Source organism: Sinocyclocheilus grahami, unplaced genomic scaffold, assembly GCF_001515645.1.
Source record: "Sinocyclocheilus grahami isolate Dianchi unplaced genomic scaffold, SAMN03320097.WGS_v1.1 scaffold1217.1, whole genome shotgun sequence".
NCBI classification, from domain to species: domain Eukaryota; kingdom Metazoa; phylum Chordata; class Actinopteri; order Cypriniformes; family Cyprinidae; genus Sinocyclocheilus; species Sinocyclocheilus grahami.
This window is the reverse complement of record NW_015506396.1, coordinates 294,482-310,842: the sequence shown is the minus strand read 5'-3', so window position 1 is coordinate 310,842 and position 16,361 is coordinate 294,482. Positions and strand designations below refer to the sequence as shown.

At 34.8% G+C, this 16,361-nt stretch overlaps 2 protein-coding genes across 3 annotated transcripts in view; one reads left to right on the top strand and one right to left on the bottom strand.

Moving 5' to 3' along the window:
* Positions 1–9,225, top strand: part of hmgxb3 (HMG box domain containing 3) — a 20,395-nt gene extending 11,170 nt beyond the window's left edge. The window contains exons 11-19 of the mRNA XM_016253979.1: positions 1,109–1,207; positions 1,364–1,510; positions 2,607–2,890; positions 2,973–3,100; positions 4,085–4,216; positions 4,297–4,481; positions 4,949–5,168; positions 7,417–7,614; positions 8,600–9,225. Coding sequence (XP_016109465.1) covers positions 1,109–1,207; positions 1,364–1,510; positions 2,607–2,890; positions 2,973–3,100; positions 4,085–4,216; positions 4,297–4,481; positions 4,949–5,168; positions 7,417–7,614; positions 8,600–9,225 — 2,019 coding nt within the window. The remainder of the gene's footprint in view (positions 1–1,108; positions 1,208–1,363; positions 1,511–2,606; positions 2,891–2,972; positions 3,101–4,084; positions 4,217–4,296; positions 4,482–4,948; positions 5,169–7,416; positions 7,615–8,599) is intronic.
* Positions 9,226–9,857: 632 nt separating this feature from the next.
* The window catches only part of LOC107568129 (macrophage colony-stimulating factor 1 receptor-like), a 38,668-nt gene continuing 32,164 nt past the window's right edge, over positions 9,858–16,361 (bottom strand). The window contains exons 20-21 of one of the 2 annotated variants that reach the window (XM_016253984.1): positions 14,255–14,363; positions 9,858–11,262 (exon numbers count right to left, since the gene is read on the bottom strand). In XM_016253984.1, coding sequence (XP_016109470.1) covers positions 11,182–11,262; positions 14,255–14,363 — 190 coding nt within the window. In that variant the 3' untranslated portion in view covers positions 9,858–11,181. Of the gene's footprint in view, positions 11,263–12,063; positions 12,992–14,254; positions 14,364–16,361 lie in introns of those variants that run through there. The other variant, XM_016253983.1, reaches the window with a different exon arrangement.

Genomic DNA, 16,361 nt, shown 5'->3' with positions numbered 1-16,361 from the left:
AATAATAATAATCTGAGAGAAGAGTACAAATAATCTGAGAATAATAAAAATAACAACAACAATAGAAATAATACATAATAATAATAATAATAATCTGAGAGAAGAGTCAAAATAATCTGAAAGAATAATAAAACTAACAATAGAAATAATAATAATAATAATCTGAGAGGAGTACAAATAATCTGAGAATAATAAAAATAACAACAACAATAGAAATAATACATAATAATAATAATAATAATCTGAGAGAAGAGTCAAAATAATCTGAAAGAATAATAAAACTAACAATAGAAATAATAATAATAATAATCTGAGAGGAGTACAAATAATCTGAGAATAATAAAAATAACAACAACAATAGAAATAATACATAATAATAATAATAATAATCTGAGAGAAGAGTCAAAATAATCTGAAAGAATAATAAAACTAACAATAGAAATAATAATAATAATAATCTGAGAGGAGTACAAATAATCTGAGAATAATAAAAATAACAACAACAATAGAAATAATACATAATAATAATAATAATAATCTGAGAGAAGAGTCAAAATAATCTGAAAGAATAATAAAACTAACAATAGAAATAGAAATAATAATAATCTGAGAGAAGAGTACAAATAATCTGAGAGAATAATAAAAATAACAACAACAATAGAAATAATACAAAATAATAATAATAATCTGAGAGAAGTCAAAATAATGAGAGAATAATAAAGTAATAAATATAACAATAATAACAACAAGAAAAATTATCTAAAAATGAAAAATAACTGTGACAATAATAATAATGATAATACAAAATAATAATAATAATAATAATAACAACAACAGTAATTATCTGATAGAATAATAATGTAATAAAAACAACAACAACAATAAGAAAAATTAACAAAATAATAACAACAATACTACAGTAATTATAATAATAATACAACAACATAATAATAATAAATTAATACAAAGTAACAATCTGAGATAATAAAACTAACAATATAAATAACAACAATAATAATAATAATAATAATCTGAGATGATGATAATAAGAATGATTTGAGACTGGTGTGTGTGATACATGGTAAAAGCTGTTGAACTGTGATTTCAGAAGCCCATCACGGTCAGCAGTAACCAGTACATCATCACAGACAACGGCATCAAGATCCTCTCCATGCTGCCCCTCAAGAAGACAGCTGGATCCTCCCTAGTGAGTGTTCACACACTGCTGAGACAGACAACACAAGCGTTTAGAGAACAAACGTTTGAGCATGTTTGTGTTTCTCTGTGTTTGCGATGTAGTACAGATTCAGTATTTAGTCTGGTGACTGTTGCTCAGTTCTCTATGTATTTTTCTGTTCCTCAGGCTCTGGGTTTGTCTACAGCGAGAGGTCGCGGTCGATGTAAGAATCCCGCGTGTGATTACGTCTATAAGAACAGACACAAACCTCAACACTGTCCGACCTGCGGCTGTGAACTCACCAACAAACCCACCAAGAAGAACAAACTCACAGTTAGTTCCAGCGCTCACTGCACAGCCGACAGTCGACTTAAACCATTACAAGACACTCAAATTTAGTTAAAAAAATCCCATCTGAATAGTGTTATTTTAGTATCATTAATATTAACTATTATTTTTTCCATTAGTATTTTGAATTAGTTTTTATTTTTATATTTTCATTTTGATAAAAGTGTTAGTAATTTTGTTGTGTTTGTCACTTTTATTTATTTATTTTTTGTTTTTTTAATATATAATTTTCATTTTCATTTTGATCATTTTTAGTATTTGTTTAGTAATTTGGTTGTGTATTTGTCATTTTTATTTTATTTATTTTTTACATATGTCTACGCAGTTTTTACTAACAGATAGTTTTAATCATTTTATAATAAGAAAATACCTTGGCAACTAGCTGAATTTAAATAAGTTGTTTATATTGTATTTTAGTAGTTGTTTATTTTATTCCAAGTTTTAGTAGTGTTTTTTGTTTTGTTTTTTTACATTTTTATTTAATTATGTTTTTTTCGTACATCAGGTTAATCTACACAAAAATTAGAAATGCTGCCTTGGCAAATAACTGAAATTAAATGTTTTTATATTTTGTGTTATTTCAGTTAACATTTATTTTATTTGAAGTTTTAGCAATTTTGTTGTGTTTTTTGTGATTTTTATTGTCATTTTCTCTTTAAATATATCTATATAGTTTTTACTAACAGTTTTAAATTAAGATACCCTAAACAACATGGGAAAATGTTGCCTTGAACTAGCTGCGTTAAAATAACTTTTCTTACATTTTTATCCAAGTTTAATTAGGTTTTTTTTTGTCATTTTTATTAGGAATTTTTAATATGTCCGTTTTTGTCGCTAAACAAAAATAAGAAATGTTGGCAACTAACCGAAATAAAATAAGTTAATTTTTTGTATATTTAATTTTATTTCAGTTAATTTTATTTCAAATAATAAAATGGTTTTATGGCCACATTTCATTATGGTTTTAGTTTTAATTATAATAACTGGTTTCAGCTCTAGTCTCGGTGGACTGTAAGAGGAGTTAAACTGAACTGAAATTGTGTTTTCTCTGGTTGTGTGTGTGTGTGTGTGTTTTCTCCAGCCGTCCGCTGAGGATGTGTGCTCTTCTGCGGTTCTGTGGGATGCGTCTCAGCCTCTGAGCGGCGCTCAGAAAGAGCAGCAGCGTCACTCCACCGTCAGTCTGCTGCGCTCCTGTCTGCAGTTCCCCGAGAGCGAGAGCGAGCTACAGGATGTCTTCAGCCTCATACAGCAGCTCAACGGCCAGCAGAAGCACACCGAGGAGACCAGCGGATGGCCGAGCTTCTACGAGCCGGCGGCCACGCACTGCAGTCTGTGTCAACATCCACTGCTCAAAGGAAACCAGAGGTGAGAGCAGACTGATCAGACAGAGCTCATGTTCTCAGATGGAGATTTACATGTTGTGTTGTTGTTGTTTTGTATTTTTTAGTTCGCTTGCGGGGTTGGAGGAATGCTGGTTGTTGACGGAGTGTTTGATTCGTCCCGTTACTCTACAGCTGAAAGTCTGTACGAATCTCCAGTGTCTGGCCATACACAGTTTCACAGACCTGCACCCGGGTAAACACACACACACACACACACGAAAATATGTTCATTTGTCTTGTGTTCAATAAACTTATTTCATTTCAATTATTTGCCAAGGCAACATTTCTCATTTTTGTTTAGTTTAACTTGAAGTACTAAAATTATTAAAACTAAAAAAGTAAGTTAGTAAAATATATATAGATATATTTAGAATAATAATAAAACTAATTATAATAATATAAATGACAAAAAGCTCACAACAAAATTACTCAAACTTGAAATAAAATAAATGTTAACTGATATAAAATAAAATGAAAAAATAAATAAATACAAATCCTTCAACTTAATTTATTTCAGCTATTTGCCATGGCAGCATTTTTCATTTTCATTTAATTTGACTTGATGTACTAAGATAATTGAAACTTCAATAAAAAATGAACAAAAAATGTATCCATAGACATAAAAATAAATAAATAATAACAATAATAATAAAAAATGACAAAAACAACAAATTACTAAAACTTTAACTGAAATTAAAATGAAAGCAGAAATATGGAAATAAAAGCTCATTCAAATAAAAATAAAAATTTATAAAAACTACATAGGCATATTTAAAAGAAAATATTTAAAATGACAAAATTAGTAAAACATTAAAATAAAAAAAATAAAAAACTGAAAACATGAAAATAAAAACTTACTCAAAACAAAATATAAAAAAAACAAAAAACTAAGAAAAACCATTAAGAACACAAAAAAACCACACACAACAAAATTACAAAAATGTTAACTAAAATTAAAATGACATTTAAAAAAAAAAAAACTAATAAAAATGTCAAAACACAACAAAAACTCAAATTAAAACGAAAACAGAAAATACGACAATAAAAACTCACAAAAAAATTCACACACACTAAAAAAAAAAACAAAGGTATCTCAATACTAAAATCTAACATTGATAATGCAACCTGTTGATATGTATTACTGCAGTTTGTGTTTCAGTGTGTTTGTTTTTCTCAGGTCTGTTTAACGTGGGTAATAAGCTGCTGGTGACGCTGGATTTGTTCTTTAAGATGAGACCTCAGATCAGACTGGGCGATGAACCTGCACACGCTGCTCTCAGTATAATCAAACACTCACTGACGCTCACAGGTGCTTCATCCTCCTCATCCTCATCTCTCATCTACTGAGCGTGTGCGTGAGGTTAACGTGTCTCTCTGTGTGTGGTTCAGACGGTGCGTTGAGCTCGGATCAGCTGTCGTGTGTTCAGGACCTGTTCTGCAGCGGTTACTGGGCGTTTGAGTGTCTGACGGTTCGAGACTATAACGACATGATCTGTGGCGTGTGCGGCATCGCTCCCAAACTGGAGATCGCGCAACGCAACTGCAACAACGTGTTACTGCTCAAAAACGTGGAGGTAACGGCAATCTTATATTACTATTAATAAGATACTATTATAGTTTCAAAACCTTAAAAAAAAACTTTTTCATTACTTGAAATCAAGTAAAGGTTTACTGAAATAAAACAAAATAAAAAATGAAACTTATTTTATTTAAATTTAAATTAATATATCAATTTATATATAAATAGTAGATGAAAAACTCAAAACAAGTCACTTGTTGGTAACTACAGTAAATGAAATGTGCTGAAATACAAACATTTTTTTAAAGTAAAATTCAATTTAATTTAATGTATTAATATAAATATAAAAAAAATTAATAATAAAATAAAAAATCTAATCTAATCCAAAATAATAATATACTATAATACTATATAAATATAAAATGCATAAGTAATACTGAAACAACTAAAACTGTAATAAGGTCAAATATAGCACAGTAACTCAAGACATTTAGATAAATGACTGTTCTTCTCTCTCTGTAGTTCACATGGCCTGATTTCCAGGCGACAGATGAGGTCCACGTTGACGAGTTTTGGCTGACGATGGAGAACGAGGCGCTGGAACAGGCAGCGTTTCCCTCCAGCTTTCCCATCACACGCTTTGACGCCTCTATCATCGCCCCATTCATCCCTCCTCTCATGAGAAACACCACCGTCATCAACACCGAGAAAGACAAAATCACGGCTGACATACAGCTCAGAGGTACGAGTTTAACTAAGGCCTCCAAATGATCAACATTATCGAAACTTCTGTCGTATGATTGATAGTTTAAACTTTTTTTAGCAAGTAAAAGTCCTATTTGTATAATTATACAAACGTTCACCCTCAGCTCGTGCTTCACGTGTCTTCACACTTTTTATTGTTTTACTTGATAGACTGAAGCAACTTAGCTTTACTTGATTATCCAGACAATCAGTGAGTGTCAAATATGATCATCAGGCTTTTGAGGAACATTTATAAGTTCATCTCTCAGTCATCATCGCATTGCATTGTATGTTTTGATCATCAAACTAAGCATTTAGAATCAAAATCAGAAAGAGCTGCTGAAATGACGGCTGTGCTGGTTTGGGATGATAGGCTGAACTGAGGTCTACAAACAGGTTCCTCACAGAAGTCCCTGGCTTGTCCAGATGCTGTAGGATATAATGCACTCCCATGTTGACTGCATCATGCACTGACCTGTTTGCTCGATAAGCAAACTGCAGGGGGTCCAGTAAGGGTCCAGTGATGTCCTGCAGATAAGCCAACACCAGTCTCTCAAACGACTTCATGACCTCAGATTTTAATGCAACAGGTGTGTACGGTAGTCATTAAGTCCTGTGATTTTGGGTTTGTTTGGGATGGGGATGATGGTGGAGTGTTTGAAGCAGGAAGGGACTTCGCACAGCTCCAGTGATCTGATGAAGATCTGTGAAAAGATGGAGGTCAGCATCCTTTATTGTGGTATAACAGTGGTCCAGTATATTACGGTCTCTGGTAGGACATATAACATGCTGTCTGTATTTTGACAGTTCACAGGAGAGATTTGCTTTATTAAAGCAGCACTATGTAACTTGGCGCTCTAGCGGTTAATAAACAGAACTGCTCACATCCCGCGGAAGAACATTCCAACCGGAGCTACTTCTCTAAGTTTATGTCTATGGCGATTCACGCAGGTATGTGTTACTCTGCAGCGGTGACGACCCGACCAGGCTACAATAGTCCAAATATAAGTACTTATTATAAGTGTACCGTAGTGATTCAGAATAAGACAAAAACGCGGTTTGGAAGATTCATTCATGATGTACTCACTCATCATATACATTTAGCTAATTTTGAACCCAGAAAAAGTTACATAGTGCTGCTTTAAAGTCACCAGGAATGATTATAACCGAGTCCGGGTGTTGTTGCTCTATGTCTGTGATTTCCTCATTGATTCTGCGTCGAGATCCGCTCTGAACAGCTGGAAGCCCGGCAGATATAAAGCGCTGTCCGGAATGGAAATTCAGCCAGGTTTCCATGAAACACAGAGCAGCAGAGTTTGAAAAGTCCTTATTTATTCAGTAGAGCAGAAGTAGTTTCAGCAGCTCAAACCTGGTAAAACGTATTGTGTTTGAAAAACTAACAAAAACATTAAAACAACTGGAGAGCTCCTCACCGAGGCAGCCATATGCAGCGCCATCTTGAAGGAACAACTATCTTATCAGCTATCTTAAATATCTTACTAAGACATATTATTGGAGATATAGAGTGACGACTGATATTTATATAATTTTATGTAAGTATCTGCTATACTGTTATAAAGATCTCATTGATTTGCTTTACAATCAGACTTTCATCTTTTTGTCCAAATATCAGCATCTGCATCAAATTGCAATCAAATTGAGCTTTTTTTTCAGCCATATTATCACTATATTAGACTATATGAGGCATAAAAACTTGATGGATCAAACATGATACAAAACATAAAACACACGTGCAAACCTTTTTTTTTATATTTTGTCTAAAGGTTCAATAAACTTCCATTTCAGTGGATTTTTCAGACTGTTATGTCATATATCAGGCTTTATTATAAAGGTGACTTGGCACTTTAATGCTTGGTTTCAGCATTATTCTCTTTACTTGTGTGTGTGTGTGTGTGTGTGTGTGTACGCGTTTTTGTGACAAATGAGGACATATATTTGTATAATGACAAAGGTATGACATAGGTATTACAAGGAGAAGGTGACTTTTCAGGACATTACCCCATGTCCCCACTTTTCAAAACGCTTATAAATCACACAGAATGGAGTGTATTGAAAATCTGAAATAACACAAAGTCTCCTGTGAGGGGTAGGTTTAGGGGTAGGGTTGGTAAAGGGCAATAGAATATACGGTCTGTACAGTATAAAAACCATTACGCCTATGGGATGTCCCCACTTTTCACAAAAACAAACCTGTGTGTGTGTGTGTGTGTGTGTGTGTGTTTCAGGGGACCCATCTGTTCTGGTACGTCTGATCCATGAGGGTCATCTGATTCCAAATCAGATGGATCTGCATAGTGAGGAGGAGCTCAGAGACGTGCTGGAGAAATGTGGGATTCCTGCTGCTGCAGACACTGATAAAGTACACTGCCACACACACACACACACACACACACACACACACCTTAACTCTGCTATCTTTATGGGTACATTCTATAACCCAATACTAACAGAAAAAAATATAAATATTGTATACAAATGGATGTATATATATATATATATATATATTTCCTTTTCATTTCAATTTTAAAGTTATAGTAATTTTGTGGTGTTTTGCCATTTTTAGTTTTTTAATTTTAGTTTTATTTATTTATTTTAGTACACCAAGTTAAGCTAAATTAAAATGAAAAATTTTGCCTTGGCAACTGTCTGAAATAAAAGAAGTTACATTTTTGAGATTTTGTTTTAATTCAGTTAAAGCTTATTTTATTTCAAGTAATGAAATCTACAGAACAGCAGTACAGAGCACAATAGTGTCGTTATTCAAATTAATTCAGTTCAAAGTGTCGGTGCATTATATCGACAATATTCGTCATCATAATATATCATTAAAAACATGTTTTAAACCCATCTGCTGTTATATCTTCCTTTTTTTTTTTAACGAAACCAATATTTTTAAGAAATTACGTTTTTTTTTCAATTAAAATTTAGTTGGCCTTTTAGTAATTTTGTTGTGGGGTTTTTGTGTGCGCCATTTTTAGTATTTTTTAAAAATGTTTTTATACATTTTTATTTCAGTTTTAGTTATTTTAGTACATCACATAAAATGAAATAAAATAAATGTAAGGTTTTTTTATTTAATTTAAAGTGATGATTTTTTGTATGGCTTTAGTTTCAGTTAACTGTAATAACCCTGCATACACAGACATTAACAATATATAATATTACCACATATACAAATAAAATGCAATTTTGGAGAGGTTTTTAGCTACATTTTTAAGAATCTTTCTGTACAACACATTTATAGTGACAATTCCATGAAGGAAATTTAAATATCATAACTTAGTCCATTTATTTCTGAAAAGCTACTTTGAGACGTCAAATAACGTGAAAAGCGCTGTACAAATAAAATGAAAGTGAAAATATTCCTTCAAAAAAAATAGGTTTTTGTTGAGTTGTACACCTCATGGTAAATTGTCCTCGCAGTGAACATGTACACAGATTTTAAAACGCCTGATTGGCCGTTGAACTGTCAATCACATCTGTCTCCTCCCCTCTTTCAGTACGTCTCCTGCTCGGAGCTTCAGGACCAGCCGTACAGTTTGGATCTGACAGCGACTGAGTCCAACCCTCATCTGCACCCGCTCACCAAATCCGCCTCTCGCTGGATAGTGCGACCCGACAGACCGAGCGCTCTCCACGACGCCCACCACGCCATCACCCTCTGCAAAGAGCTGGAGCCGTACGCCGGCGCCGTCGCAGAGATCTGTGACAAACCCGAGGGTGAAACCAGCTTCGACGACAGCAGCGCAACGGCATCTCGGCGGAAAGCTCTCGTGTTCGAGAACGCAGCGTATTACTACCTCTATAACCGCCTGCTGGACTTCCTGAGCAGCAGAGACATCGTGAACCAGCAGATCGCGGAGGTGCTGAGTGCCTGTCAGCCGGGGGAGGTGGTGATGATCAGAGACGCCCTCTACAGGCTGGGAGTCGCGCAGATCAACTCGGACCCGCAGGAAGTGGAGGAGGAAACGGCTGACGGAGGACTGGACAAACACTCGGACGGAGGCGGGGTCGAGGGGGGGGTGCTCATCTGACGAGGTGATGCTCATCTGACTCAGGTTTACTCAACAGTTTTTTAATAAAACAGACAAAATGTGCCTGGAAAGACAGAGTGTGATTTCAATTTTTTATTTTGTTTATATATATATATGCATTTCAAAAACATAAATCTTAAAATGTTGTCCTAAAAATCCGTTTTTAGTGCTTTTTGGAGCCTGTTTAAATCACCATTCACTTACATTATATGGAAAAGAGCAGCGTGGTTTGGAATGACACGCACTGATTTCCTTCAGCCGCGCAATTAATGAGATTCATGTCGGTTGCAAGTGTTATGTGACCGTTACAGTGAGTTAAAACTAAAATGCAAAATAAAAAAATTAAAATGCAAAGTTTGAAATTAGAAAGTTATTGCATACTGTTGCATTGGCTAAGCCATATATGGTGTGTACACTTTATTTTTAATGTAAGAACATGGCCATTTGTAACTTGCAAATGCAAAATTAAAATGCAAAAAAAAAAAGAAGCAAAACCTTTAGAATGCAACATTATAATGTAAAAAAAATAAAAATGCAATTTCCGAATAACAGTTTTTTAATAAAACAGACAAAATGTGCCTGGAAAGACAGAGTGTGATTTCAATTTTTTATTTTGTTTATATATATATGCATTTCAAAAACATAAATCTTAAAATGTTGTCCTAAAAATCAGTTTTTAGTGCTTTTTGGAGCCTGTTTAAATCACCATTCACTTACATTATATGGAAAAGAGCAGCGTGGTTTGGAATGACACGAGAGTGAGTAAATGACGCCTGCAGATTCATGTTCCCTGAAAAATAGCTGGCCTTGTGTGTCTCTGATGCTGTATCTGACATATTTATGATTGTGAATAACAAGCATTTTATTGCCCACAGAAAAGTGAAACCCACTACAGGTGGAAAACCGACAGTATTTATTTACATTTCATATTTTGATGGCATTTTCATGCATAGAAAAACATTTTGACATGTTGACGTATTTATTCTAAGAGATCCGGTTCATAACAGATAATGTGCTCAAACTCAAATGTTTGACATGGATTGACCTCCCAATCGCTCCCAATAAACTGATAAAAACAAGACATTTCCATGGTTTATTAGTAGCTTTCAGTAGCAAGTTCTGTAGTAAAACTAAAACATACAGATGTGTAGCTATCAAAGGTGCAGAACTCATTAAGATGCGACTCATGGGAACTAGAACACAGATAAACACTGAGAAAAGATGTCATTATAACGATTCAATCTCACATAATTGAACTATGAATCATACAAAAAATTGTTGCATTAGAATAAATGTAAATAAGGATATAATATAAACATGGCAGTTTGTGCTTTGAGAACGAAAAAAGGTTAAATCACATTTTATCAACCTAACGTTACTCTGGCAGTGTGTCTGATGCTTCATCTGAGAGTTCAAATAAACTTTGATGAAAGCAAACCGTTTGGAGTACAAAAACAAAGATTTACCCATTTCAAACCGTTAATAAACTACAGAAAAAATGACGGATTTTTCTGTTTGAGAGTTCGACTAAAGTGAAAAATTTGAAAATGAAATTAAAATGCAAAATGTGAAATTCAGTTGCAACTGAAGTAAACGTTTAAAAATGACATTAAAATGCAAAAGCAAAATTAAAGTGCTACCTGTTCTAATATAATCACATTTTAAGCAACCTACAGTTACTCTGGCAGTGTGTGTCTGATGCTTCATTTGACAGCAAACAGTTAAGAAACTACAGAAAAAAAACAACAGATTTGTCTGTTTGAGAGGTTGACTTGTTGAAAACAAAATGTGACATTCAGCTTACAACATTTCTTCTATATAAACATTTGCTGCACATCAAAATAATCAAGTGTAAATATGCATATGAAAATTAAATGAAACTTTCATTTAATTTTAATTTTACATTAAAGGTAAAGCAAATGGTTAGTTTTTCATCCTGAAATGGTTTCTGTGCAGTCAGTCAGTCATTGTCCTCAGGTCCATTTCTAAGGCTTCAGTGATAAATGAGAACGCATTTAACCTTTGACCCTCAGTTATCTGAAAAAATAAGACAAGGATCAGCCGAAACATTATTGCACCAACAGCTGTCCTCCAAACCTGTGCTGACCTCACGCTATCACTCCAAATGACCGTAATCACTGCAGGAAGCAATACAATATTGTGTTTGCCTTCAAGGATTGACTAAGAACTAGAGCAGGAGATAAACTGACAGAATGATTTCATATCTGTCCTCTCACCTGCACTGATTTCCTTCAGCCGCGCAATTAATGAGATTCATGTCGGTTGCAAGTGTTATGTGACCGTTACAGTGAGTTAAAACTAAAATACAAAATAAAAAAATTTAAATGCAAAGTTTGAAATTAGAAAGTTATTGCATACTGTTGCATTGGCTAAGCCATATATGGTGTGTACACTTTATTTTTAATGTAAGAACATGGCCATTTGTAACTTGCAAATGCAAAATTAAAATGCAAAAAAAAAAAGAAGCAAAACCTTTAGAATGCAACATTATAATGTAAAAAAAATAAAAATGCAATTTCCGAATATGCCGTTATAGCATATTGTTGCACTGACAATTTAACAATAAATAGTAGGCTGTATATGTTGTATACTGCGGAGCCCCGCACATGGCATGCAGGAAAAAAATAGTAGGCTAAATCGTGTGCACAATTTACTATTTCGTTCCCTCGATTTATAAATTGTGCACACGATTTACTAATTTGTTCCCTCGATTTGCTAAATCGTGCATGTGATTTATAAATCGAGAGAACGAATTCGTAAATTGTGCGCACGTTTTAGTACATCAAGGGAACGAATTAGTAAATCGTGCACACGATTTATAAATTTTTTATTGCATGTCATGTGTGGGGCTATGTAGTATACACTTTATTTTTAACATAAGAATGTGGCCATTTATAGCTTGAATGTGTAAGGGTACTGGTGTCAGGGGCGCTGTAAATGGGGGGGGGGAGATTAGGCCAATTCCAAGGGCCCGACGAGGGAGAGGGGGCCCGGAACACGAACACCCACCCAACGCCGCTCCCCCACCGGAACGCAATCGTGGAGGGGGCCCAGAAACCATAGCGGCGCCCCTAACCGGTGTCATTCGGTTCCAGTTATTTTAGCTGCACAAAAAGAGTTACGTGTGTCTGTGTTCATTTTCAGTTACTTTAAAGAAAGAAGCACGACTGACATGCAGATCAAGTATGAAGTGGAAGTGGAACATGCAGCGTTTGCATTTAAAACGCTGAACAAGCTGCTTTCCAACTTGGGCAACAGAGAAGTTCAAGTAACAAAAAAGACGCACGGTTACCAAAAAGGCACATCGGACGACAAACAAATACGAGCTTTGGCGGTTTTCGACTTAGCCGAGAAGTGAAACTGGTTCATTTAAACATGCTTCAACTCTGCAGACGAGTTCAAGACTGTTTACGAGATTTCAAGCGAGCAGAACTACAAAATCAGAGCGTGTAAAATCACACGGTGAGCATGTTTGGCGACATCAGTTCTTTGTTCACATGCATGTGATTGTGGACGGATTGTGCAACTATTGTTGATGTTCAGACAGAAGATGCCGCATTAGTTAGTTAGCTGGTTAGTTAGGCCCTCAGCAGAACTGGTAGTTGTTGGGTTTCATGAGCGGCTGATCTTCTTCTTCCTGGTCACAAGACGTCTCAAATGATTCATCTTCATGCTTCACAGAGTCACATGACTCTAGTTGTTCGTCACCGTGTGCGTTTGACTGGACATTTTGGTACTGTGTCTCCTGGGGAAATATTTCATGAATATGACTCGTTCATTACTCACTACACTACAGACTAGATTGTGTTCAAAATAACACACATTAACTAATCCTGCAGTATGTTCACGGTTTTTCTATATGCTTGGAAGGGATATATATGGAAGACAAACTAAATTTTTCAAAAAGTACAGCATGCACACTGTGTGAGATACCGTATCCCACAATGCAATGCATTTAAAATGATATCAACCTCAATTTTTAACATCTCATCTCATGATCTGATCAGACTGCAAAAAGTTGCCTGCAACGGAAATTGTTATATGAAAATGTAAAATATGCTAAATGTGTATTAAAATGCAAAATACGAGTTCAAAATGCAAAAATTTAAATGAAAAATGCAAAACTGAAATGCACAAAAATATAAAGAGCAAAAGTTGAAATGCAAAACCCAAAATTAAAATACAAATAGTTATTTACCTATAGTGGCTAATGCATCGGAAGTGTTGCGCGTTAAGTAAGGGTACATCCAGCCAGTTGTTATCTCAGAATAAACCCCCGACAGGGAGATCAGGACCCCGACGCGAAGCGGAGGTCTTGTATCAGCCTGAAGGAGTTTATTCTGAGATAACAACCGGCTGGATGTACACTATCCCTTACTTAACGCGCAACACTTCCGATGCATTAGCCACTTTTTTATTACACGGCTACTTGTCTCAAGTAAATTAGACATGAAATATTGACTTGAGTTGAAATATTTTATTAGCTCTTACGCAAAGCTTCCGCGAAGAAAAACAGTTCCTAACAAACTGCTTTGAGCCTTTTGAAGTCAGACAATACGAACATTTAAGGCATAATGTACAGTCGTATCATTAATTACAATAAACAGTTGTTTTTACCATATATGTTGAAATTAATGCTGAAGTCTTCCATTGTAACACGCGTTGGTTAAGTGTTTTCAGTCACAAGATGGTGCCAGACAGTCAACGATAGCGGAGTGACTCGTTAAGCATATAAGTAGTACCGGTCAAGATAACTCGTAGTACCCGGATGAGCGGTGTGTTATTCAATTTGGCGGTTGTTATCTGGGAATAACATACCGCTGGATGGCACGATTGACCAATCAGAATCAAGTATTCCACAGAGCCGTGTAATAACTGGAAATATCTTCTGCTTTGAAAAATAAGGTGGATACTGATAGATAGATAGATAGATAGACAGACATACAGACAGTCTCTGGCCTAACTGTGTCTTCAGGTCTGACTGCATGAGATCTCATGAGTGATGTACCTGTGGATCCGCTGTATCTCCCAGCATCCTCTCGATCATCTGACTGATCTTACTGAATGTTGGTCTCTCAGCGGCTTCCAGGTTCCAGCACATCTCCATGATGGTGTACCTGAACACAACATCATGTGATTTACTATCACAAAACCTCAATCACATTCTTTGCAAAACCAAAAGAAAGAAATAGGAATTGTTTATGGAAAACGAAGCCTCTGTTTTAAGAGCATTATGAGTTGTTGCATTAAGCATTATCATTAAGACATCATGTTAAGCACATCTCATTAAGCACATTTATTACTTGACATAAACTGTAAAGTATGAGCATCATAGCAATATGTGTTTCTGATAATGGGTTTTTGTAGTGAGTTGAGCGTAGCTCAAGTTAAGTGAGTTAACTCGATTGCTGTTATTTGGTCACATTGTATTTTGCATGCAACATTCCTGCAGCGTGAACTGAAGCAATAATCACACCCTCTTCTAGTTTTGTAACAAAATAATTTAAATAAACAACATACAGTATTATCACCATGTTTCAGATTGACTCTTTATAGTTTTATTAGTTGATTTAAAGCACCAAAGCACCTAATTGACATGCTCAATGAAAAATACTGCTTGGATTTTTTATTTTTATTTTTAATAATCTCACAGTATTTTTAAACCAGTGGAACAACTGGGGTAAAATAGTGATGGTTTGTGAATCTTTACTCTGTTAACCTCATGCAGAGATATTTAAGTCGCTGCAGAGAGAGAGCCGTTAGGATGAAGCTGAGAGGACGAGCATGAAATGTGTGGAAAATCAAAGCCTCGCTGTCAGATCATGTGTTTAACACGCAGAACTAAAGATCTGAGCAGAACAACAAAAAAAGCAGCAGAAACGGAGCGAGACGCAGGATCTGAATCAGAGCCGCCCATCAGTCAACATCAGACCCTGTTGACTTGCATGAGAACTCATAATTTCATGCTATTTTTCTATTTGTGGGATTTGTTTAGTGCTGAGTCTCTAGAAAGATTCATATGTGTCATGTTGTCATGAGAATAAAACTACATATTACATATAAAGATTTTGACAAACTTGACTACTGATGTTTCAAAACCTTTTCATCTAAAAGTTCCTGCTTAAATGCTTGAATTTAGCTTTGGAGACATACATTTTGGTTATAAATGCAAAATGAAATATACAGATAAAAAGAAAAACACAAAAACAAACTGAAATAACATTATTCATTTTCAATTGAATTGTTGTACTAAAATAACCAAAACTTAACCTGAAATAAAAATGAATAATAAGTGTATATACATATAAAAAAAAAAACTGAAAGAAATTACAAAAAATAACTAAATTACTAAAACTGAAATAAATAAATTAATAATAATAATAATATAATATATACAGTATATATATATATATATATATATAGACATTTTAAAAAAGATGTGACAAAACGCAACAGAATACTCAAACTGAAATAATAATTAATCAAATCTATATAGATATATTTTTGAAAATCCTGATAAAATTACAAAAACACATAATACTAAAACCTATATAGACATTAAAAACTGATCAAATGTCAAAAACACAAATGACGGCAATCGAAAGATCCATCGGACTTGAGTACGTATCAGTCTTTGCTTTCATCTTTCTCTGTTGAAGTCCATACTGCCCAATCTTTGTATCTCCACAGCAAGATCAACAGCGCTTCATACACACTTAATCTCTTTAAAACATTAAATTCTCTCCTCTGTCCCCCTCGTCCACCACCCACCATTGATTTTGTTATATTCTTTACAGACAAAACTAAAACCATCAGCAGTCAGTTCTCAGCTCCATGCACACAGGAACCCAAACCAACCACATCCACTGCTAAAAGAGAGAGAGAGCTATCTAAAGCACATCAACTGGTTACAGGTGTTCCACAGGGATCAGTTCATGGACCCCTCCTCTTCTCCATATACACTACATCATACAGGCACATGGTTTCTCCTACAATTGCTGTGTTGATGACACACAGCTCTATCTTTCATTTGAACCAGACGATCCAACAGTAGATGCATGGATCTCAGGCTGCCTGGCAAACATCTCAGCATGGATGAAGGAACATCACCTGCA